The sequence below is a fragment of the Zalophus californianus genome, chromosome X (genome assembly GCF_009762305.2).
Source record: "Zalophus californianus isolate mZalCal1 chromosome X, mZalCal1.pri.v2, whole genome shotgun sequence".
NCBI lineage: Eukaryota > Metazoa > Chordata > Mammalia > Carnivora > Otariidae > Zalophus > Zalophus californianus.
Window position 1 is genome coordinate 21,520,730 of NC_045612.1, and position 25,130 is coordinate 21,545,859.

Sequence of the window (25,130 nt, forward strand, 5' to 3'; positions counted from 1 at the left end):
CCTGACATTTTAATTTTTTAATTTTTAAATTTTTTTAAAGATTTATTTGTATTTTTAGAGAGAGAGCAGGCCCACATGTGTGCACATGCACGAGTCAGGGGAGGGGCAGAGAGAGAGAATCGTCAAGCAGCCTGACGCAGGGCTCAGTCTCATGACCCATGAGATCATGACCTGAGCAGACATCAAGGGTTGGACACTTAGCTGACTGAACCACCCAGGTGCCCCAGGACATTTTTAAATCGAAATGCTTTTTTATCTTTACTTTAGCATGGTACTGAGCTAGCTGTTTGATATGACTCAGTAGGAGTAAGCCCCAGTAAGTTACAGGGTTACTAAACTGGAAAACCTGTTGATAACACTTCATTTCCTTATAATTGTTAAGAGTATAGCTGATCTTTCATGACTTACTGATTTGAGTTTGAAATTTTAAATTTGTGTAGAGGTGTTGCGTTCTCATTCAGTGTACTTTGTTGAAATTGTTACTGAGCTCTAGTGTTTTTATATTTAGTTCAAGGGCTGTTTTGAATCTTGTTTCTTTGGTTTGTTTTTCTCAACTGCCCTCTTCCCTTCACCTGTTTGCTCTAGCAGCTTCTGTGTTTTAAAAACACTCCCCATAGCTGTTTTTGTATTATCAGAACTTGCCATCTGTCACCTTTACCAACCATAAACCATAGGACTAATTCTAGACCACTGTATAGTAAGGATATTAATATGCCATTAATTTTTATTACCTTTTATTACACATCCCTGAATTGCCTCCATAAAAAGAAAGAACTGCTTGATTATGCAGACTTTTGCCACCATAGCAACCCTTGCTAACTACTTTGCCCCTCACAAAACTACTTGCTATTGTGAAAGATGTTTGCGTTTAGTGGCTTAAAGTTGCTTAGAAAACTCCGTCTAGTCCTCATCTTAAAGGGGCTTCGGTTGTTGCCTTTCTGGAAGTTTTCTCTTACTGGTATAGTATAATATTGGCAGATTTTTTTGGTCACAGGGACCTCTAGATATTCCTTATTTAAAAAAGATTTATTTGAGAGAAAGAGAGCGTGCACAAGCGGGGGGCGGGGGGCGGAGCAGGAAGCCCAACATGGGGCTCGATCCTAGGACCCTGAGATCATGACCTGAGCCGAAGCCAGACGCTTAACTGACTGAGCCACCCAGGCGCCCCATAGATATTCTTAATATTCATTATCCTCCTTTAAAATGTGGCAGGTCTAGAGAGCTCAGAAACTAATTTTATATTTAGAATTTTATAGCATATGGTGGCTGTACTATATATTTTATCCAGAATACCCAATATCTTATATTAGGATTCTTTCTTTTAGGATCGAGCACATCGTATTGGTCAGAAGAAGCCAGTACGTGTGTTCCGTCTCATCACTGATAATACTGTTGAAGAAAGGATTGTAGAAAGAGCAGAGATAAAACTGAGACTTGACTCAATTGTTATACAACAAGGTATTTATACATGTAAAATAATTAGGTGGTTTTTTTTTCCTCCAAAAACACATGCAGTTTTCTTTAAAGGACATTATTTTTATTTTTTTAAGATTTATTTATTTATTTTAGAGAGAGAGAGCAAGTGTGTGTGGGGAGGGGCAGAGGGAGACGGAGACAAGCAGACTCCCTGCTGACTGGGGAGCCTGATGTGGGTCTCGATTCCAGGACCCTGACATCATGATATGATATGAAATCAAGAGTTGGATGCTTAACCGACTGAGCCACCCAGGCACCCCAAGGAGATTACTTTTAAAGTTGACTAAAATTTGCAAACTTACAGGAAAAAAGTCAGTTTTTTAAAAAAAGTGTTAATTTAAATCCATTTAATTTAAAGCCTTGCATTCAATATATGGAATAGATAGTTAAACATCAGTAGTTTATGGTTGAATGCCAGTGGCATGTCTTCTCAAGTACCTGATATTATTTAGCAGTTAAAATGTCTAGTTAAAAATTTTTTTAAAGATTTAAGACTTTATTTATGAGAGGGAGCGCACATGCACGCGTGGGGGGGGCGGGAAGGGGCAGAGGAAGAGAGGGAGAAGCAGGTAGGAGCCTGATGGACATGGGGCTCTATCCCAGGACTCTGGGATCATGATCTGAGCTGAAGGCAGACACTTACTGACTGAGCCACCCAGGCGCCCCTAAAAAATTTTTATACACATATTAGAGAGTGCCTGTTGATAGAAGGAAATTTGATCTGAAAAATGACCTTTGAAAATGAAAATATGTTTCTGTTCTTCTGAGTTTTAACTGAATTTTACGGAAGGAAACTCATATTGAAATAGAAGGTATGGTAGAAGAAAAACTTGTAGGTGTGTTCATTAACATAACTTTATAGCTCACTAATTTTCTGTGCTTTTAAAGCTTTGCTTACAGTTAAATGTGGTAGTGTCTGATTAGAACTATTATGTTGTGCTTTCTATGGAATATAATTGAATATATACAACTTTTATTTTTATTATTAGGAAGACTCATTGACCAACAGTCTAACAAGCTGGCAAAAGAGGAAATGTTGCAAATGATACGTCATGGAGCCACCCATGTTTTTGCTTCTAAAGAAAGTGAGCTGACAGATGAAGACATTACAACTCTTCTGGAAAGAGGGGAAAAGAAGGTTAGTTAAAATGACATTTGTTTTCATGATGAATTGCTTTAAAAATCAATGTATTTCAGCATGCTTAATTGGATTTGTGTTGTTTCAAATGCATGTTTCAAATGACTCATGTTCTCTCTAAGGATTTGTAGATTGATATCCAGGGGTAGTTTAGGGCTTTTTAGTTTAATTTTTGGTAAGAAAGACTAAGAACTAGAGTTTAAAATTGAGTGACCTTATATCTTATGTTTATTGAAAATAATGTTGGTATTACTTAAAAGCCAAATAAATTTCATGTTCAATCACATATCAGGACTACATTTTTGCAACCTTTTTCTTACACTGGATAACATTGCATTAACTGAAAATCTTTTGTGAACATTTCATGAAATATTAAAGCATTATTTGTTAAAGTATAATAAACTATTTCAGAATATTGCAATTTTGTGTTGAATTTACTTTTTTTTTTTACAAATTATTTTAGATAATTTCAAACATAAGTAAAAGTAGACAGAAATTATATGACTACATCTTCAGGGATAAAAGATTTTAAAGAAAGCCTAATTGAGAATACTTGAATAACCATTTAAGTATTTAAAATACTTGGAGCAAGTTAAATTTATATTCATTTAACATTAGCCTTGCATTCTTACCTTGTAAATTAACAGATTGGGTATTTCATGTCAAACCTGACTTTTAAAAAGATAGAGAACCCACAGATTTTTGTAAGTAATTCAGTGATAACTTGCTAATTTCAATGCATTGAACTGTAGACTGCAGAGATGAATGAACGCTTGCAGAAAATGGGAGAGTCTTCTCTGAGAAATTTTAGAATGGACACTGAACAAAGTTTGTACAAGTTTGAAGGAGAAGATTATAGAGAAAAACAGAAGGTAACTTTTTACCCTCAGCCATTAGACTCTCAAATTAGCATTTCTCCCCATAACCATTATTAAAAAACACTGACGGGGCATCTGGCTGTTTCAGTCGGTAGAACATGTGTGACTCTTGATCTTGGGGTTGTGAGTTCAAGCCCCATGTTGGGTGTAGGGGTTATTTAAAAAAATAGATAAAATTAAAACAATAATAAAATTTAAAAAAACCCCACTGGCACTTACCTATTACAGTGCTCTGCTGTGGAGCGAAATTTGATGTAGGTCAGATCTCATGCAATTGCTATCTTTAATAAATTTTGCTGGATAAAGATGATGATGATGATTACCAGCATCCTCCTCATCATTTTTGCTGCTGTTGTTGCTGTTATTACTGTTTTTGAGAAGCAGTGTAGGATTGTGGTGGAGTTCCTGGATTTTGATGCTGAAATCCCAACTGTATTACTAATTAAGTGACTTTGGGTACTGATTTTTCTCCACTATCAAATGTCCATACACTGCATGGACAGCAAAGGTCCTTTGAGGAAATGGGAGTTTTATTTATTTTGGTTGAAATTATGACTGTAATTAAAAATTTTTAATTTGAAATGACTTTAGACTTTATTACAATAAAGTACAGAGTTCACATATATCTTTCACCCAGCTTCCCCTAATGTTAACAATTTACATAATCAAAGTACATTTATCAAATTAACATGTTTTCTCCCTAAGTTCTTTCCCTGTTCCAGGGGATACAATCCAGGATCTCACACTGCAATTTAAAAAAAACAGCTTTATTATGGGGTGCCTGGGTGGCTCAGTCGTTAAGCGTCTGCTGTCGGCTCAGGTCATGGTCCCAGGGTCCTGGGATCGAGCCCTGCATCGGGCCCCCTGCTCCGCAGGAGGCTTGCTTCTCCCTCTCCCACTTCCCCTGCTTGTATTCCCTCTCTTGCTATTTCTCTCTGTCAAATAAATAAATAAAATCTTTTAAAAAAATAGAAAAAGGCTTTATTTTTAAGAGCAGTTTTAGATTCACAACAAAATAAAGTGGAAAATAGAGAGTTCCCATATCTACCTACTCCAAATAAACATAACTACTACACTATTAATATCCCACATCAGAGTGGTACATTTGTTAAAACTGAACCTACATTGACACATCATTATCATCCAAAACCCATCTTTTATGTTAAGGTTCACTTTTGGTATTGTACATTCTGTGGGTTTGGATAAATGTGTAATGACATGTATCCACCATTATAGTATCATCCAGAATAGTGTTACTGCCCTAAAAAGTTCTCTGTGCTCTGCCTATTCATTTCTTTCTATAGCCACTGGCAACAAGTAATCTTTATACTATCTCCATAGTTTTGCTTTTTCCAGACTATCATATAGTTGGAATAATACAGTATGTGGCCTTTTCAGATTGGCTTCTTTCACTTAGCCGTATGCATTTAAGGTACCTTCATGTTTTTTCATGGTTTGATAGCTCATTTCTTTTTAGTGCTGAGTAATACTCTGTTGTCTGGATGTATCACAATTTATTTATTCATTCATCTACTGAAGGACATCTTGGTTGTCTCCAAGTTTTGGCCATTATGAATGAAGCTGTCATAAAAATCCATGTGCAGGTTTTGGGGTGGACATAGATTTTCAACTCCTTTGGGTAGATGCCAAGGATCATGATTGCTGGAGCGTGTGATAAGCTAATGTTTAGTTTTGTAAGAAGCTGCCAACCCTTCTTCCAAAGTGGCCATACCATTTTGCATTCTCATGAGCAATGAATGAGAATTCTGTTGCTCCACATTCTCACTAGCATTTGGTGTTGTCAGTGTTCTGGATTTTGGCCATTCTAATAGGTGTGTAGTGGTATCTTGTTCTAATTTGCATTTCACTGACATAAGATGTTGAGCATCTTTTCATTTGCTTATTTCCATCTGTATGTCTTCTTTGGCGAGGCATCTGTTCAGGACTTTTGCCTATTTTTAAAATCAGGTTATTTTCTTATTGTTGAATTTTAAGAGTTCTTTGTATATTTTGGATAACAGTCCTTTATAAGATGTGTTTTGCAAATATTTTCTGTCATTTTGTGACATTCTCTTGACCCACAATGTGTTTTTTTTTTTGTTTTGTTTTGTTTTTTTTGCTGTGTCTTCCTAGGCTCTTTTAATCTGTGTTAGTTCTCAGTCTTCCTTTGTCTTTCACGGTCTTTACACTTTTGAAGAGTATTGGTCAGTTATTTTGTAGTTTGTCTCTCATTTTGGGTTTGTCTGACATTGTCTCATGATTGGCCTGAGGTTATGTATTTTTTGGCAAGAATTGCATGGCAGGGATGTTAAGTCTTCAGTACATCTTACCAGGGAATGTAAGATGTTGTTGTGTTGTATTACAGGAAATAGTAACCTTGATCACTTAGTTGAGGTGGTGTCTGCTGGGTTTCTTCACTGCAGAGTTACCATTTTTCCCTTTGTATTTGATAAATATCTTGGGGAATATATTCCTTAAACATATACCCACTGATTTTAGCATGTATTGGTGGCATTTGCCTGCAACAGTTATTGTTGTAGTTTTTGCCTGATAGTAATTTTGTATTTCTTTCATTCCACCTACATTTATTAACTGGGATTTTTCCGTAAGGAAGACCTGTCTCTTCTCATTTATTTTATACTCATTTATATCAGCATGGGCTCATGGATATTTATTTTATTTTTTGAGTTATAATACAATTTTATCATTGTTTTGTTTGCCAAAATTGTTCTATAAAGCTGTTATATTTTTAACTCACAGAAATGAATTTTGTTAGAATAAGAGCTTATTTTTGGATATTGATTTTACTGAAGAATGAGAGGTGAGCCATTTTAGTTCGCGGCGCAACTAGTATGCTGATAATGCTTTGTTGCTATCATTATTTTTGGTAGTTTTTAGTGTCTTGACTTACATCTATTTGGTTGTTTTATCTATAACCTTAATTTAGACTGCTTATGTTTTATTCTGATGAGATAAACATGATGACTTGCATGAATAAGGTGGAAATTGTTTTTGAGATCTCATTGTGTGATACAAATTTTTTAAATTTTACAATTATTTCTGTGGGCTTATTGGTATTAAGAGTATTTTATAAAGTGGAAAAATATTAAACAGTGAGGAGTCTAAATATCAGTGGAACTTCTAATCTACATCCTTAGAGTAAAATTAGACTTAGTAAAATATTTGTTTATGTCTAATATAGCAGGTTTCCTGTGCTTCCAATTCTAGTGAAATAATGTACAAATATAGAAGAATTTTAGTAATAATTATGATTAGTCATATTTTTATAATTGAATGACAAAAATCAGATTTTAAAAATATTCTGACTTGACATTATCTCTTATTTCTGGCTTTTCATATTTTTTAGATAGGTTCTTAAAATAGGTTCCAATTATCCTTTGAAGAGAATTGAAAACCTACAAAAATATTGTTTATATGTAAATCATGGGAATTACACAATGAGGTAGATTTTCATATATGATTTGTTGAACCAGCATTACTTTACAACCATACCTGGGAAATTAAGTCATAATGACTGACATTGATCCTAAAGAAATTAACCTGAATTAGTTTGTATTAATGCACTCTTACCTAAAACAAACGAATTCAGCATGATTTAGTGTATTTGAAAGTTTGGGAATAGGCCCTTAATACTTATTCCAAATTTGGATACCTAGACCTGCATATAAGTATGGGTTAAATGGCCAATACGTTACTTTTGACTAAGTTAAGTTAAATTATTATTGATTTATTTTCATTCCAATTGGGACAAATAACATATTGGTTATTTATAAAATATCTTTTCAATTACTATCCTCTCACATTAATTCATTTGAGGAGGGAAACAAAACTACTTTTAGAGGTTTGAATATTTTTTATTTTATGTAAACTCACATTATACTGTCTATATCTTATAGACTCTTAGAGTTAAAAGAAACTTAAAGGTCATTTAGTCTAACCTTTTTGTAATTAAGAAATCCCATCTGTAGCATGTAGGGCAGTTATCCAGCCTCTATTTAAATGTGGTCGTATTGGGAATCATACTCCTCTTGGGAGAGTTCATTTCACAATTTTATATTTTTTGGTTCTCAGAAAACTACTTATTTGACTTACAAGCTCCTTGATGGAAGAGATTATTCATCTTTGTATCCCTGACACTGACTTGTAAATAATACAATAGGTACTTAAGATATATTTGTTAAATTACATCGAGTAGCAATCTACTTTCCACATTGGTTTTTTTTTTTTTAAAGATTTTATTTATTTGACAGAGACACAGCGAGAGAGGGAACACAAGCAGGGGGAGTGGAGAGGGAGAAGCAGGCTTCCCGTGGAGCAGGGAGCCCCATGCAGGGCTTGATCCCAGGACGCTGGCATCATGACCTGAGCTGAAGGCAGACACTTAACGACTGAGCCACCCAGGCGCCCCTCCACATTGGTTAACCTTATGGATCAACTGAGACTTGTGTTCTTTTCTAGTTGATAGACTTTTACGTATGTGAATACTACCATTATGTCTGTCTTTAGTCTTTACTTCTTTGGACACTGTGAGAGTTTGTAGATCCCTAACCATCCTACTCATCTTAGCTTATCATCCACTCTTAAACTGTGATGCTAAGGGTGGAACTCCATCCTTAGGTAAGATCAAATAGAGTGGGATCATTAATGGTAGATTAATGGCCTCTTTTGTGTTCAGGCACTAGGATAGGCACTGTGAAATCAAGAAAAATACCTGAACTGGAAAACCATCCCTATAGACTCCAGAATTTTGTATTTGTTAGTTTGGCCTATTGGCTTTTAAATTGTATTTTCTAGCTGATATTGGGGTAAAGTTTTTTTTTTTTTTAAAGATTTTATTTATTTATTTGACAGAGAGAGAGACAGCTAGAGAGGGAACACAAGCAGCGGGAGCAGGAGAGGGAGAAGCAGGCTCCCCGCTGAGCAGGGAGCCCGGGGGGGGGGGGTGGGGGGGTGGGGGGGTGGGGTGGGGGGGGCTCAATCCCAGGACCTGGGATCCTGGCCTGAGCCAAAGGCAGACACTTAACGACTGAGCCACCCAGGCGCCCCCTGGGGTAGAGTTTTGTAATGCTACCTAATCCTAATCATTGTTCACCGAACTTTGGGTGTTTAATAATAATTTAGGTTCAACTCCTGGCAGTTTATCTAATGCCTTAACTCATGCGGTCACGTTTAATTCTCAAGGTAGATATTATTCTTCCCACTTCACAGAGGGAGGAATTAATTTTCCCCATTACACAACTGGTACAGTGGCAGAACCTGGTTTCAAATTCAGGTCTTTTCTGATTCCACTGACTTTTCCCACTGCTACCTTACCAAGGCCTTACTTCATTTTAAAATTTCTCTTGATTTGAAGGGATATATACCTGTCATGCTGATATTCATCATTTACCCCTTTCAGCTACTTTCTAATTCATACACTTGACACAGTTACCAGAATCATTGTTAGTCTTCTATATTAGATACTATTTATTTCAATATAAAATACTAACCAGATTGTGCAAATTCTTCTCACTTACCAAGGAAGAACTAAGTTTTTAAATAACAACTAAACTTGCTTATTACAAAAAAAGAAAACAAAAGCATCCTTGCACCTAAACTTGGCATATACAATGCAAGGGTTTGGAACTTGGGACATATAATTGTGACTTCTAAAGTGCAAGTTTTGCTTCTTCCAAATGGCTTTAGTTTTCTCATGCTTCTGCAACCTCGATGTGTTTGATTTTTAAAAACATTTTGGAATAATTAAATTCCTTGTTTTTGTATATAGCTTGGGATGGTGGAATGGATTGAACCTCCTAAACGAGAACGCAAAGCAAACTACGCAGTGGATGCCTACTTTAGAGAGGCTTTACGTGTCAGCGAGCCAAAGGTTCCAAAGGTAAAACATGAGGCCAGTTTTTATGTCCTATAGCTGAATTCTCTTGTAACATGGTCTGTGACTTAGATTGACTTGTATCAGTGCAACATTACAGCCCTTAAGATAGAACAATGATGTAGAAAAGTACTTGATGTGGCCCCACCATATAAAGGGATTCCGTTGTATTTATGTTTCTTTATATGAAAAATAGGAAAAGAAGTATGTTCACTTCATGTACTGAAAACAAGTATGTATGTAATGCACTTTTCTCCCATAGGCTCCAAGACCTCCAAAGCAGCCAAATGTTCAGGATTTTCAGTTTTTCCCACCACGTTTATTTGAGCTCCTGGAAAAGGAAATTCTTTATTATAGGAAGACAATAGGCTATAAGGTAATTTTTCAAGTTTTTATTTATTTAACTTTTTATTTTTTAAAGTTTTTAGATTAGATTTAAGCTAATATAATCTATTAAACCAGACTGGAAATCATTCCATTTTAATGTGAGAGAACATAAAAGTAAATCAAAATAGTGGTGTTTCTAAAACCAAAGAGGAGGTTTAACTAGAAGTCAAGCATCAAACTACCAAATCACCAGTAGGATCATCACGAAATGGGATTAATGGAAAATTATCCTATTTCAAAAATAGTGATGATAATGTATATTATCTTAATAATGCTAAATGTTTGAGTGGTGAAAGAATATGTAGAAAGAACAATAGGCATATGTTTAATTAGAAGTGAATATATGATAGGTGACAGGAAGTTTTTAATCATTTTCCTTAATATGACCAAGGAATAGTACTTTTGTATTTATTGTTCTTTGGTTGATGAAAGCCCTATTGGTAGTTATTTGGTTGTTGCCACTTAGGTGTTAATGATAAATGTGATAATGAATTCTAACATTTTAAAATGATCTTTTGGAAATAAAGATTCCTATTTATATAGGTAGATAGGAACCCATTTTTAGTGAGGGAAATGTTTGTCACCCTAAAGCTATCACACTGACAGATTAAGCCTACCTAGTTATTTCTATATGCTGAAACTGACTTTTCAGTGAATGGAAAGGGATGACCAAAGCTGTAAAATTAGTATAAGTAGTATAAGCAAAATTATAAAAATATTAATAATATTGTAATTTTATGAAGTTTTCTGTTTTATGAATTTGAAGCTGTGTTTTAAAATTTATTTTGTGAACCTTTGTCACAAGTGGAACTATGCCCAATTATTTTGATTAGTAGCTGTAATGTGCCTAGAAAAGCTTCATGTATATAAGGTACTTAGTTCATTTGTATTTTGGAACTAAAGTGGATCTCTAGAGTGTTTGTACTATTTGTCCAGAGTGAGAGCATTACCATTTGAAATGGAGCAAAAAAGGGTTTGCTTGCTATTTATGTACCAAAGTTCAACATATATGAACAAGAACAAGAAACTGACAGTGAATATAAGTAGTTATAATCTGGTTAGGGAAATATGATTACATTTGAATGTATTTAACCAACATGACTGGATAAAATCTGTCTTAGGAAGTTGTCAAAGAGTAAAAGTACCATGGTTGAACATTCAGACCAGGAATAAAATCAGTTTCAAAGAAGGTGAAAATGGTGATATACCAGAAGAAACAGGAAATTGTAGATCCAAAATAAAAATGAAGATAGTAAAATTAATAAAGTAGTCATATTTCGTGAGGTAAACAAATATATATATTATCCCACTAAAAGTTAAAATAATTTTAGGTTTGGATCATTGTTTTGTTACTTCTGTGGAGTGTTTTTAGTGAGACTTGAAAATTAGCTGAAATGTTAAGCCCAGTTAGTAATCAACCAAATATCGGTGTAGAGCATTCTATAATTTATGAAATGCTTTATCACATACTTCATTTGATTTCTAACAGCCATGTGAGATAGGTGTTATTATCACCTCCATATAAGAGGTGAGGAGACTGAAGTTCAGAGAGGTTAAAAGACTCATTCAAGGTCACATAGCTAACAGAGTTGCCAGAGGTGCTGGTCTCCATCCCAGGTTCCCAATGTTCAAATGCTATGCTCTTTCCACTCAGACATTCTGCGCTATTTCTGCATGTGACATAACCCTGCTGCTTTTTGCAGCCCTAAATAAGGACTGTGTTTATGGTGGTGTGACATGTTGTTTGGGAGGGGAGCCAAGTGGTAGTCAAATAGCAGCAATAAAAAAAATCCTCTCTGCCAATATAACTGTTTATGCTCCTTCTTTGGAGATCCTGAGATTCTGTTCCCTACGATAATACAGCGCTCACCACATCCTCGCCACAGCTCTGGTTTTAATGCAAGCCGTGCCTTTCATTACAGGCAGTTTGTGGTTAGGGGTGAGGTCCCATAATCACAGCTGGGTGGTGGCCAACTGGAAGGAGATGGAGGAGAGAGAAATCTTAGAAGAGGGAGGAATGAAGGGACAGCTGCAAAGGGTGACAAGAAGGAGGCAGGTGGAAGAAGAGAGGACAGGGATGAATGAGGAGAGGGAAGACGGCATGGAATCCATGCTCTGGCACCTTACTCTTTTCTTTTCCTCACCTCCCAGAGATCCATGACAGGAGAAGGGAGTATGAGCACTGTTTTTCACTTAATCCATACTTGCTGAGTATTCCTCTGTGTCAGGTCCTAGGCCATGCAATGGTGATAAAGTAATGAAGAAGACAGACAAGGTCCCTCAGTGCACGGAACTTGTGTTCTAATGGAGGAGACAGATATTAAGCTGATGCCACAGAGTAATGACATTATTTGTTTTCTGTGCTTACAGAGGGTGCTACGAGGGAGCATGACAGTGCCTATCTAATGTGGATTGGGAGGTCAGGGAGATGGTCCCTAAGGCAGTGTTATTACATTGAGATCAGAGAGACACACAGGAATTAGTCAAGGGAAGTGTGGGAGAGGAGCTCAGGCAGGGAAACCATAGGTACAGAGGTGTTGCAATAGGAAGGACGCCGGCCCCTTCGGAAACTGAAGGCAGGCCAGTGTTGGTAAGGAGAGGGGCGAGATGAAGTTGGTGAGTGAGTAGTCGGATCATGTGGACCGCTGAACAGTAATTGTAGGTCACATTAATTAGGTTGAACTTTAGCTTTAGAGCAAAGGAAAACCACTGAGGTGTTTTTAAGGCAGAGGAATGGGTGGGTCCTTACTTGTGTTGCTTTCTGTTCTAAGTTCTTTCAAAAGATCAGCTCATTATCCTCATTACAGCCCTGAAACTACATCCGTGTTTTATAGATGGGGAAACTGAGGCACATAGAGGTCGAGTAATTTGCCTTGGGTCAAACAACTTTTAAATGGTAGAGTATGATCAGATTTACATTTTTAAAAGATCACTCTGGCTGCAATACAGAGAATGATGAGTTTATCTAGGGAAACCAGCCAGGAGGCTGTTGAAGTGTGAAAAGATGAGAGAAGATGGGTGGCTTGGAGTATGGTGGTGTGGTGGTGATGGTGGAAGGAAAATCCATCCCCTACCACTCTACTAGCCTTGTACTCTCTTTAGCCTCATTTTGGATTGTCTTAGTATCATCTTAAGACTTGCCTTGTCCTCCATATATATGCATATTTAGCTGAGGATTTATGAGACAAATAAGAGTACATTCTGGATGTTGGCTCTTTCTGAACCTTGTCTCTTCCATTCTTTACCAGGGGATGCAGACCTGAGCTAAGGTGGGTGCTTTAATTAGGTAGGTGTTTGAATTCAGAGTATAGACAGATGAGCGTGGCATACTAGTCATCTGCAAAAGCTGTTTTTTTTTTTTTAGGGATGTTGTCATATTGATAACTGTTATACATATCTTCTCGAAGATACCTAGCATTGTTTTTTCTCCCCCTATAGCTCCAGAAAACTCACGAAAACCACAAAGTGAGTGGAACAATAGTTTATTCTCAGTTGAACAGATTGCTACAGTGCAGTTACCTGGTATTCTCTATGCATAGTTAGGTTCTCAGAAAGGGACTTCTTTCCCCGCTCTTCTGCTTAAAGGATTGCTAGCTCAAGGGAGAGAGGTGTAGTCTTATAGCTGGGAGTGTTATGGTGCATGGTACCATGCACCATGGGGCTCAGTACTTTTTTGAAAAAAGATTTTATTTTCACTTATTTGAGAGAGAGAGAGAGAGAGCACGCGCGCGCGCGCGCGCGCGCACACACACACACACACACACACACACACACACACACGAGTGGGGGGTGGGGAGGGGCAGAGGGAGAGGGAGAAGCAGATACCCTGCTGAGCAGGGAGCCTGACAAAGGGCTCCATTCCAGGACACCAAGATCATGACCTGAGCCAAAGGCAGACGCTTAACCAACTGAGCCACCTAGGCACCCTGGGCTCAGTACTTTTGAAGCAGTTGGTAAAGAGCATTTTTCTCCAGAGCCTGCTTATTTGCATTTTTATTTTCTATTTTGTTTTCCCCCCTGATATTTAGCACAACAAGGTCACAACTATATTGCTTATGATAAGATCTGCAATTAAAGAGTTTTGTTTTATTTGAGGCTGAGAAGTTTGTTTGTTTTGCCCTAACCAGTTGGTGGATAGCAGTGCATTATGCGTCAATTCTGCCTGTTGTCTAAGCTTTGACTTTGTTGCAAGTTAGACACATTCAGAAGTTTTATTGCTCTTGCAACTTAAGAGTTACTTAATGTATTTAATCATTGTGTTCCCTGAAATCTTTCTATTGGAGGAGGATGGCTTAATTGAAATTTCAGTTGCAGAACTAAAAAAAATCCAGAGGATCTAGAAGTCCCATTGAGTCTAAGACCTGGAGTGAAAGACTTGCTGTATTTGAAGCTGAAGAAAGCTGTAGAATATTCTAACACCTATCTTCAATAAAAAATTCTTTAGGGACACATATAAACATTTGACAAATGGAGGAAGTTCCATAATCTTTGTGAGCTTTGGTAATGTGCCATTGTGAGCCACCTGTTTGCAGTGGTGGAACAGTACAGTATGCGGATTTCAGTTTGTGTGCTGCCACATTTAATTTATTTTTCCATGTTTCTACGAAATGTTTGCTTAAAACTTGTTCTAAGTTTTAACATCATTGATGTCTAACATCATTGAGATGTTTCCTTTTGAAAGATAACTGATTAAATTGTGGCTGTATTAAGTGTTACTGGGGGCCATCAGTAAGACATACAGTATGAATACTTGAGATAGCTTCTAGGTATCTCTTTAGTGTTGTTGGTCTACACTTTGTCTACTTAATTCTTATGTAGCGCTTTGAAATCACTCCAGGAAGTTTAATGCCGATAAGAACCTCATGAAGTAAAAAATGAATAGCTTTTTTTTTTAAGATTTTATTTATTTATTTGAGAGAGAGAGAATGAGATATAGAGAGCATGAGAGGGAAGAGGGTCAGAGGGAGAAGCAGACTCCCTGCCGAGCAGGGAGCCCGATGTGGGACTCGATTCCGGGACTCCAGGATCATGACCTGAGCCGAAGGCAGTCGCTTAACCAACTGAGCCACCCAGGTGCCCAAAAATGAATAGCTTTTAAAAATGATGAATATTAAGGAGTTTTTTTTTCTTGTGGGAGGAGATAAAGGAATGTAGGAATTTTGAGTCATTTCTAATTCTAGAAATTTTAGCAGTTATGTATTTGAGTTAAAATAGTAAACAACATTGATAAAGTCATTCTAAAGTTTTGCTGTATTAAAAATATGAGCAGTGGATGTGGAAGAAGTAGTCTGCCATGGAGCCTAAGATCTAATGGTATAATATAGTATTATGATTTTGCTTTTATTAAAGTTCAAGGGGAAATTTTTAGTACTGGGGATATCTGCATAGAATAAATCGTTTATTTTGTGTAGGTATGTTTCCAGGTGCATTTCCATTTTCTGGCATAAAATTCAGTGTTTATGAAATACTTTGTTAAAATATGATTTGTTGGACATGGAATATTTGAAGCTATTTGATAGAGAAATATCAAGATTAGAGAGGTTTTTCTTCATTTAAAATTGAAATTTGAAGCCAGAGTAATTTCATATACCAACAAAGGTCTGTTAAACTTCTAAAGCTATACCTGTAATTTTTTCCAAACATTTTGTTATGAAAAAATTGTAAACATACAAAAATATTGAAATAATTGTACAGTGAAATCTATATACACACTGCATATATTCTCCAATTTACATCTTACTGTATTTACTTTATCATCTCTTTGTCCATTTGTCCAGCCTCTAGCAAATGGATATCCAACTTTTTTTTTAAAGATTTTATTTATTTATTTGAGAGAGCGAGAGAGAGCGAGAGAGAGAAAGTATGAGCGCAGGGAGGGTCAGAGGGAGAAGCAGATGCTGCTGAGCGGGGAAACCTGATGCAGGACTTGATCCTGGGACTCTGGGATCATGACCTGAGCCGAAGGCAGACACCCAACCAACTGAGCCACCCAGGCGCCCCGTCCAACTTTTTTTTATGCATTTCAGAGTTGCAGATAAAAGTATATTTCACCCAGAAACACTTCAACGTGCTTATCATTAGCCAGAGTTCAATATTTATTTGATTCCTTTTTTAAGGTAAAATTTGCATACAATGAAATGTATAAATATTAAGTGTTTCATTCAATGTATTTTGACAAATGTATATGCTGACATAACTGAAACTTCTATAAAGATCTAGGACATTTCTGTCACCCCAGGAAGTGCCTCTTCCCAGTCAATATCTATATCAATATCAATATCCTGCTCCCCAGAGACAACCACTGTTCTGGTATTATTTTCCTTCATAGATTAGTTTCTTCCCTAGAATTTCACATAAATGGAATCATACATTATGTGTAAGGTGTCTTTCCCTTAGCATAATGTTTTTGAGATGCATTCAAGTCCTATCTATCAGTGGCTCATTCCTTTTTATTGCTGAGTACTATTCCATTGTAAGGATATACTGCAGTTTGCTTATCCATTCTCATGTTGGTGGACATCTAGGCTGTTTTCTGGTTTTTGGCTATTATGAGTAAAGCTGCTGAGAACATTTTTGAAAGGTCTTTGTATAGATAGGTATATTTGGAATGGAATTGCTGGTGTGCTTCTAATTTAAAAATTGAATTTAGCTATTGAAAAAGTTCTCCAAAAAAATAAATATAAAAGATAAAAGTTATTTTTATTTTTTTAAAGATTTTATTTATTTATTTATTTGGTAGATAGAGAGCACAAGTAGGCAGAGCAGCAGGCAGAGGGAGAGGGAGAAACAGGCTTTCCACTGAGCAGGGAACCCAATGCAGGGCTTGATCCCAGGACCCTGGGATCATGACCTGAGCTGAAGGCAGATGCTTAACTGACTAAGTCACCCAGGCGCCCTGATAAAAGTTATTTTTAATCATGCTTATCACTGGACTACATTTCATTTTTAATTTATACCTTCTTTTCCATTTCCATTTGTTACCATCCTGGGCCAGGTGATCATACCTCATTTCTAGATTATGACCATTCTGCTGGTTCTCTTACCTCTGGTTGCTTCCCTGCTTAAATCCATCCAGCACAAAGCTTACAAGTGTAAACACTGCGTTTTGACACGTTCTTCTCTTATTGAAAAATCTCTAGTGGTTGTTGTTGTCTACTGTATAGATTTTTCTTTTTTCTTTACTTAGGCTCCATGCCCAGCGTGGGGCCCAGTGTAGGACTTGAACTCATAACCCTGAGATCAAGACCTGAGCTGAGATCAAGAGTCAGATGCTTAACTGACTGAGCCACTGAGATGCCCCACTACTGTGTAATTTCAAAAGCCCTTGTAAATCTATCTCAACCTGGCCTTGTTTCTTACTCCTTTTTAACATAAACCCTATATGGTCCTTCCTGGCTTTGCTCATATTGTTCCAGCCTAGAATGTTGTTTCTCTCTTCTTCTCCATTTCCCCAAATCCTTAGAATTCAAAATTCCACAACTAGGTTGTGAGCTTCCTGTAGGCAAGGACCATGTCTGCTGCTTTTATATTCCACTGAATACCTATCATAGTGCTATGGACATAATAGACATTTAGTCAGTACTTATTAATTTGATTGTGTGGTACTGATGATTGTAAATGAACGTGTTTTTTCAGTAATTGTTTTAAACCCAGTTATTAGGGTTTATATTTAAAAAACTATTGGATGCAATCGTTTTAAAAAATATTTATTTTTAAGTTACAATTATTGTTTCAAACTGTGAAATATGTGTAAGAATTAGGAAAATGTACTCTGATATGTATTATAATTACATTGTAGTAAAACCATGACTATCTGATATCCCTAGGGAATGAGTTGTTTGTGGTAGGTGTGCATATCAAACAGTGGAAGGCTTAGTGTCAGCCCTTTTCATGTTTAATGGAATGCTGCAAAATGTACCACACATGTTATGTACCTGCTATCTTAAATCAGGGTGCTACATTGTTACTGCAGGTGTACATAGAAATGGTGTGAGGCAATGGCCAACAGACACATGAAAAAGTGCTCAACATCGCTTGGCATCAGGGAAATCCAAATCAAAACCTCAATGAGATATCACCTCACACCAGTCAGAATGGCTAAAATCAATAAGTCAGGAAACGACAGATGTTGGCGGGGATGTGGAGAAAGGGGAACCCTCCTACACTGTTGGTGGGAATGCAAGCTGGTGCAACCACTCTGGAAAACAGTATGGAGGTTCCTCAAACAGTTGAAAATAGAGCTACCATACGATCCAGCAATTGCACTACTGGGTATTTACCCCAAAGATACAAATGTAGGGATCTGAAGGGGTACGTGCACCCCAATGTTTATAGCAGCAATGTTCACAATAGCCAAACTGTGGAAAGAGCCAAGATGTCCATCGACAGATGAATGGATAAAGAAGAAGTGGTATATATACACAGTGGAATATTATGCAGCCATCAAAGGAATTGAGATCTTGCCATTTGCAACGATGTGGATGGAACTAGAGGGTGTTATGCTGAGTGAAATAAGTCAATCAGAGAAAGACATGTATCATACGACCTCACTGATATGAGGAATTGTTAATCTCAGGAAACAAACTGAAGGTTGCTGGAGTGGTGGGGCGTGTAAGGGATGGGGTGGCTGGGTGATAGACATTGGGGAGGGTATGTGCTATGGTGAGTGCTGTGAATTGTGCAAGACTGTTGAATCACAGATCTGTACTTCTGAAACAAATAATGCAATATATGTTAAGAAAAAAGAAGAAGAAGATAGCAGGAGGGGAAGAATGAAGGGGAGTAAGTCGGACAGGGAGACGAACCAGGAAAGACGATGGACTCTGAAAAACAAACTGAAGGTTCTAGAGGGGAGCGGGTGGGGGGATGGGTTAGCCTGGTGATGGGTATTAAAGAGGGCACATTCTGCGTGGAGCACTGGGTGTTATGCACAAACAATGAATCATGGAACACTACATCAAAAACTAATGATGTAATGTATGGTGATTAACATAACAATAAAAAAATGGTGTGAGGCTTTGGCCTGAGTGACTTAGTTTGTCACTCCATACAATGAATGCTGCTCTGTATTGCTGAACTGTACTGGTTGTCTATGTTCATTGTGACACATGGAACATAGGGGCCACAGCTTTTAGATACAGGTGAATGGCTGACTGCTTACTTCCTTGGAGAGCTGAGCTTCTGTCCTCAGTCTTTTGGACTTGAGCTCTCTTCTCAGTTGTCAGTGTTATTTGTAGTTCTGTATCTAAAACACTAGAATTTCTGTTGGTCACTGCTACTGTAGCTTTTTCTCTCTTTTTTTTTAGATTTGTTTTTTATTTGACAGAGAGATAGAGCACAAATAGGCAGAGCAATAGGCAGAGGGAGAGGGAGAAGCAGGCTCCCCGCTGAGCAGGGAGCCCAATGTGGGACTCGATCCCAGGACCCTGGGATCATGACCTGAGCCGAAGGCAGACGCTTAACCAACTGAGCCACCCAGGTGCCCCACTGTAGATTTTTCTCGACTGCAGGTTCCATCATAGCTGTTTGTGTGCTCTGCTACCCTTCCCCTTTTATATATATTCTCTCTCTCTCTCTCTCTTTTTTTTTGGTTCTTCATTATCCTCACACTTTTTCCAGTCTTTGCATTTTATATGAAGATGCTCTCCTTTTCCATACCCTGGCAGGCAGTAAAAGCACTCCTTTTCTTTTTGCATTTTGACCTGATCAGAGCATTGAATGCATTCTTCAGGTGCATTGCACTTCTCTACCCTGATCTATATTGCCAGGTGAATATGGGCTCCTTTTGTACTGCAAAACTTGTTTCTTCTGGGCTTGAGATTTTTATTGTATAATGTTGATGTTGGCATAATGATATTATTGTTACTACCCTGTATTACAATATTATAAGGATGTATTTTGTTCCACAGTTATAATTAAATCTAGAATATAATGTGGCATTTAGCAAGGGGTTTAACTCTAAAATACCATGCAACACATTTAAGAATGGTTTTTATTTTGGTAATATCATGGTAGTAAGAATGTGGAGAAGATCATGTGTCAATCTGGTATGACTTTATATTGTTTACTGTTGAAATAACTCTAAGATTGATATGTGTATATACACCCTCAATCAGTTTTTCTCAACAGTTTACTTATAATTCATTTCTTGATTTATAGGTCCCAAGGAATCCTGATATTCCAAATCCAGCTGTGGCTCAAAGAGAGGAGCAAAAAAAGATTGATGGAGCTGAACCTCTTACACCAGAAGAGACTGAAGAAAAAGAAAAACTTCTTACACAAGTAAAATATTTTAAGTGGCTAAGTGTTTCTAATTAGTAGGAAAAAGAAAATACAGGCCACGTTTACCTTTTATTTTATGAGCTGATTAGACACATCAACAACACGCAAGGCTATTTTGTAAACATACATTTAGATTAGCTATTCCTATTTTTTATCCCGTTTGTAGAATACACCCATTCGGAAATGCTAGAAAATACATAAATGCAAAAATAAGTGTCAGTTATTATTATGAAGACATATATTTTGTCAGTTATGTTAAGCCATGTATGAATCCTGATAGGCAGTAATTACTAGCATATTCTTGAAAGTTTAAATTTATTATATTGATTGTGAACTGTCCTCTGAAATGATACTCTACTAATCTTTTATTTATGGAATAATTTCATAATTCTCAAAATGCCTTTTATCCTGTCTTAGAAAGAACTTTAATACAACAGTGAGAGATTTCTGAAACTTTGTAAGGTGTGATTATTGTATAATTAAAAGCTAATAGTTATTAAATAGGGAACATTTTCATTTGAACAAAATATTAATGCTTTCTGGTCATTGTTGCTTTAATGAGTTTTGAGTGTAGAAAGAATATACAAATAATCTATAGAAGATGAATAATCCATAGAAGATAAAAAAATTACAGCATAAAAGACCTTTGCAAGATAATAAACGTATACTCTATGATACCACCTTAGTATAGAAAGTTGCCAGCAAGATTTATTTATTCAACAATTTTTTTGAACAATATGCAAGGCACAGTGCTAGGAAAGTTGCCACATTAATTACTGAGAGAGTTTTTATGTTTATATCTTATTTATTATGTAGGTCTTTTCTTTGTTATGATGTGTAATTTTACTGAATGAATTTTTATAAATTATATTCATAAGTTTTTGAGCGAAATGCCTGAAAGTCATAAAGTTTAATTTGCAAATGTAATTGCAGTTCGCTGAATATTAGGACTTACACAGAATAAAATAAAACATTTAACTATTCATGTTTTATTTTCATAATTTATTTCCTGAACATAAAAATAAAGTTATGATCTTAGAATGCTACTTGGCTTGCAGTATATGGTGAATGTATATTATATTGTGAATATACAGTATCAACTGAGGAATTGCTTTAGTTTGTAATTAAAAGTAAAATCAATTTTTTTGCCCCTCGTAGTTGAATTCATCTTTAAACATCTTTCTCTGGTGCCTTAAATAATTAATCTTTTTAAAAAATCATGGCAAAGATATAAAATGTGGGGTCACCAGAAATCATCTTCATCAGCTAAAGGCTAGGGATAGAGTTTTGAACAGCCAGGGATATCACATTGTTATGGGTTGGGATATAAGGAGTAGAAAGTAAATTCTTGGTTTTGTGACTTCATGGACATACTAATAATACCAAAGAGATTTAAAACATTGACTGGTTAAACTGTTCTATCTTTTAATAAAGAAATTGAGTGGAACCAATAACACTCTGTTTATAGAAATTCTGTTTATGAATACAATTTTGAATAGAAATTATTTATTCACAGTACAGTTGACCCTTGAACAACATGGGAGTTAGGGGTGCTGACCCCCCATGTAGCTGAAAATTTTCCTATAACTTTTGACTCCCCCCAAAACTTGCCTAATAGCCTACTGTTGACTGGAAGCCTTACTGATAGCATAAACAGTCGATTAACACATATTTTGTATATTACATGTATTACATACTGTATTCTTACAATAAAATAAGGTAGAGAAGAGAAAATGGTATTAAGATCATAAGGGAGGGCGCCTGGGTGGCTCAGTTGGTTAAAGCAACTGTCTTTGGCTCAGGTCATGATCCTGGAGTCCCGGGATCAAGTCCCGCATTGGGCTCCCTGCTCGGCGAGGGGCCTGCTTCTCCCTCTAACCCTCCCCGCTCTCATGTACTCTCTCTCTCTCATTCTCTCTCACTCAAAATAAATAAATAAATCTTTAAAAAAAAAGATCATAAGGGAGAGATGATACATTTACAGCACTGCACAGTATTTATTGAAAAAATCCATCTCTAAGTGGGCCCAGACAGTTCAAACACATGTTGTTCAAGGGTCACCTATAGTTTGGAATGATGTAAAGAGCTACACATTTTTTTCTGCATTCTGATTTTTTTCTTCTGTGTTTTTTGATCTAATGCAATCACATTCCTTTCTTAATTTACATGGGAACAGATCTTTGAAAAAAACTGTTGAAGTACTGGAATTTCAGGACTTCATTATTTGTATTAGCATTTTTATATCCTTGCATTTGTATTTTAATGTAGGCATCTATAAAATACAGAATTAAAAACTACACAATATCTTGGAACTATAAATCTGTTTGTAGTACTTGGAGAAAAGTATATTCTCTTCATGATAGAAAAGCAGTTATTTTTATAACACTCAGCTTCTGATTCTAAAAAGACCTGGGATTTTGTAAGGAGGAATACTTTTAAGTCTTTTATTAAACTGTTTTAATGTATCATTGTATAGAAATAAGTCGAACAGTAAATGGGTTTGCTAATTTAACTTGTACTGATGATGCTTAATTTCTGTTCACAGGGATTCACAAACTGGACTAAGCGAGATTTTAACCAGTTTATTAAAGCTAATGAGAAGTATGGAAGAGATGACATTGATAATATAGCTCGAGAGGTGGAGGGCAAATCCCCTGAGGAGGTCATGGAATATTCAGGTTTGTATATAACCTTAAAGATAGTGTTTGATTGTAACCTTATTCATTTCTTTAGTGTCACTTTAATTGTATCATTGTTCTGAGGTCTTCTTTTTTTTTCAAGATTTTATTTATTTGGCAAAGAGAGACACAGCGAGAGAGGGAACACAAGCAGGGGGAGTGGGAGAGGCAGAAGCAGGCTTCCTGTGGATCAGGGAGCCCGATGCAGGGCTCAATCCCAGGACCCTGGGATCATGACCTGAGCCGAAGGCAGATGCTTAATGACTGAGCCACCCAGGCGCCCCTGTTCAGAGATCTTTTAAACATTTATGAATAAAGTGTAGGTGAAAGTATAAAATATAATTGTATTTCCACAAAAAAGATTATAAGATTTATCTAAATGGACTGCTGTTGTCCTTAGTAGTTAGCTAATAGAGCCAAGTAAAGCCCTAATGAAACAAGGGTAGCTATTGAATGAGCATTGACAAAATTAGTTTCCCACTTTTCCCATCTCTGGAATTTGGTCCTCTTCTGGGCAATTCAAATATGAGACTTTAGGTTCAGAGGATTGAATTAATGTCTTTCTAGGTCATCCTTGAAGTAGAAAATTCCTTTCAGGCCCTTTTATATCCTTAGACACCCTCAGGGTTCCAGTCAACTCCAGGCAGGTCATGTGTATTCCATTAACTCGGAGCAAGCTGGAATAGATCTAAAAAGAGTGGTTGAATAAATCTTTTTATTGGTTCTAGAATCATCTCCCTTTTTTACTCAGCTGTGTCTTTGGTCTTGAAGCATATGGAGTTAACACTAATTCCCATGTCACAGCACATCCAACCTCAGGCTTCTGAAAGAAATCTCATTAAAGATAGGTAATTATCTCTAGCAAGTTTTCTATATGTAGAACAGCAAATTTCTAACTTCCAAATAGGATAAACTTTCAAATTTAGTTGAATATGAGTTGTTTAGAATCTAGAGCATTTTTTCTTATAGAAGCAATATTACGAAGTAGTTTTAGGTTTCTATGCTAACCTCTCAAAACCTGTTTAGCTTAACAACTGAAATCCTGTGTTTTTGCAGTGAAAAATAGCAGGGAGGAAACATTATGATACTAATAAATACACCAAAAATTGATAGAAGTTACGAACAGCTTTTAATTTATCTAGATTGTTAATGCTTGAAGAAATCCAGATTCATTAGAGAAAAGACACTTTTTCTTTTGGAAATCTGAAAGGGTTTCTGGTGATTACCAGGGAATTTAGAAGCTGATTATATTGAGTTTTTATTTCATATAATATCAAATTTATGAACTTCCTTTCCCTGATTCCAGCATAACATTACTATTACTCTTAAGCTTTATCACATAAGTTTAGGGCATTTGGGGCTCAGAGGGGGCAAAAAATAGAAGAGAGAGAGAAATTCTAGCAGCAAGAATAGAATGAAAAGAGTGTAAGAGAGATTTTGTGCAGAGAGATTTTCTGAAATAGAATTTTCTTCAAAATAGCATCAATGTGGATGAAATTGCAAGAAAATAAGTGATTAAAAAAATACCGTGTCAGATGTTCTGGTGGCAAGACAGCTTAATTGGGGCCATGTCAAAGGGTGGGGAGATTGGAATGGCTTTATGTAGCTGGTTGCAATAAAAGAAGAAATGTATACAATTGGCTGTTTGTGAGTATATTATACATAGCAGGTGTTTATATGTTGAGTGAATAAGTGAGAGAATGAAAAAATGAACAGAGGTGCTTATAAAAGGCAGAGAGTGACAATTCCTCATGTGATGCTGAGAAGGGGTGGTTAATGTCCAGTGCAAAGAAGAAAATGGCCCGCTAATGTACCAATTGTGTGCTATGGGCTGGATGTTTCCCCCTCAAATTTCTGTGTTGAGATCCTAACCCCAACGTGATGGTATTAGCAGATGGGGGCTTTGGGAGGTGATTAGGTCATAAGGGTAGAGCCCTCATGAATGGGATTAGTGCCCTTATAAAAGAGATCCCAAAGAGCCCTCTTGCCCTTTCCACCATGTGAGGACATATTGGGAATACGGTCATCTATTACCCAGGGTGTGGGCTCTCACTGGACTTGGAATCGGCCAGCACCTTGACCTTGGGACTTCCCAGCCTCCATAACTGTGAGAAATAAATGTTTATTGTTGAAACCCCACCCCCACAAAAATAAAGTCAGAAAGCACTAACATTCCTTTTATGATAGGCTCTAAAAATGAAAAATTTGAGAAGGTAGGCTATGCCATTAAAAGGTCTTTTCACTGAAGTCGTAACGTGTGACAATACAGGTAAATTATTTAGATCATATATAAAATTTGGGTGACTTTGTTGGTTTTTTGTTTTTTGCTTTTAAGAGAAAAGGCTGTTTCAAGTAAGTTTAGAAACAAGATACAGTCACTGGAAATACTTAATTTAGTG

At 36.6% G+C, this 25,130-nt stretch overlaps 1 protein-coding gene across 8 annotated transcripts in view; it reads left to right on the forward strand.

The window, feature by feature from the left end:
- SMARCA1 (SWI/SNF related, matrix associated, actin dependent regulator of chromatin, subfamily a, member 1) overlaps nucleotides 1-25,130 on the forward strand; it is a 462,233-nt gene that overhangs the window by 32,511 nt on the left and 404,592 nt on the right. For all 8 annotated transcript variants that reach the window (XM_035725645.1, XM_027608387.1, XM_027608388.2 and 5 more), the window contains 7 exons: nucleotides 1,326-1,458; nucleotides 2,466-2,614; nucleotides 3,367-3,486; nucleotides 9,281-9,391; nucleotides 9,648-9,761; nucleotides 19,931-20,053; nucleotides 22,599-22,731. In XM_035725645.1, coding sequence (XP_035581538.1) covers nucleotides 1,326-1,458; nucleotides 2,466-2,614; nucleotides 3,367-3,486; nucleotides 9,281-9,391; nucleotides 9,648-9,761; nucleotides 19,931-20,053; nucleotides 22,599-22,731 — 883 coding nt within the window. The remainder of the gene's footprint in view (nucleotides 1-1,325; nucleotides 1,459-2,465; nucleotides 2,615-3,366; nucleotides 3,487-9,280; nucleotides 9,392-9,647; nucleotides 9,762-19,930; nucleotides 20,054-22,598; nucleotides 22,732-25,130) is intronic.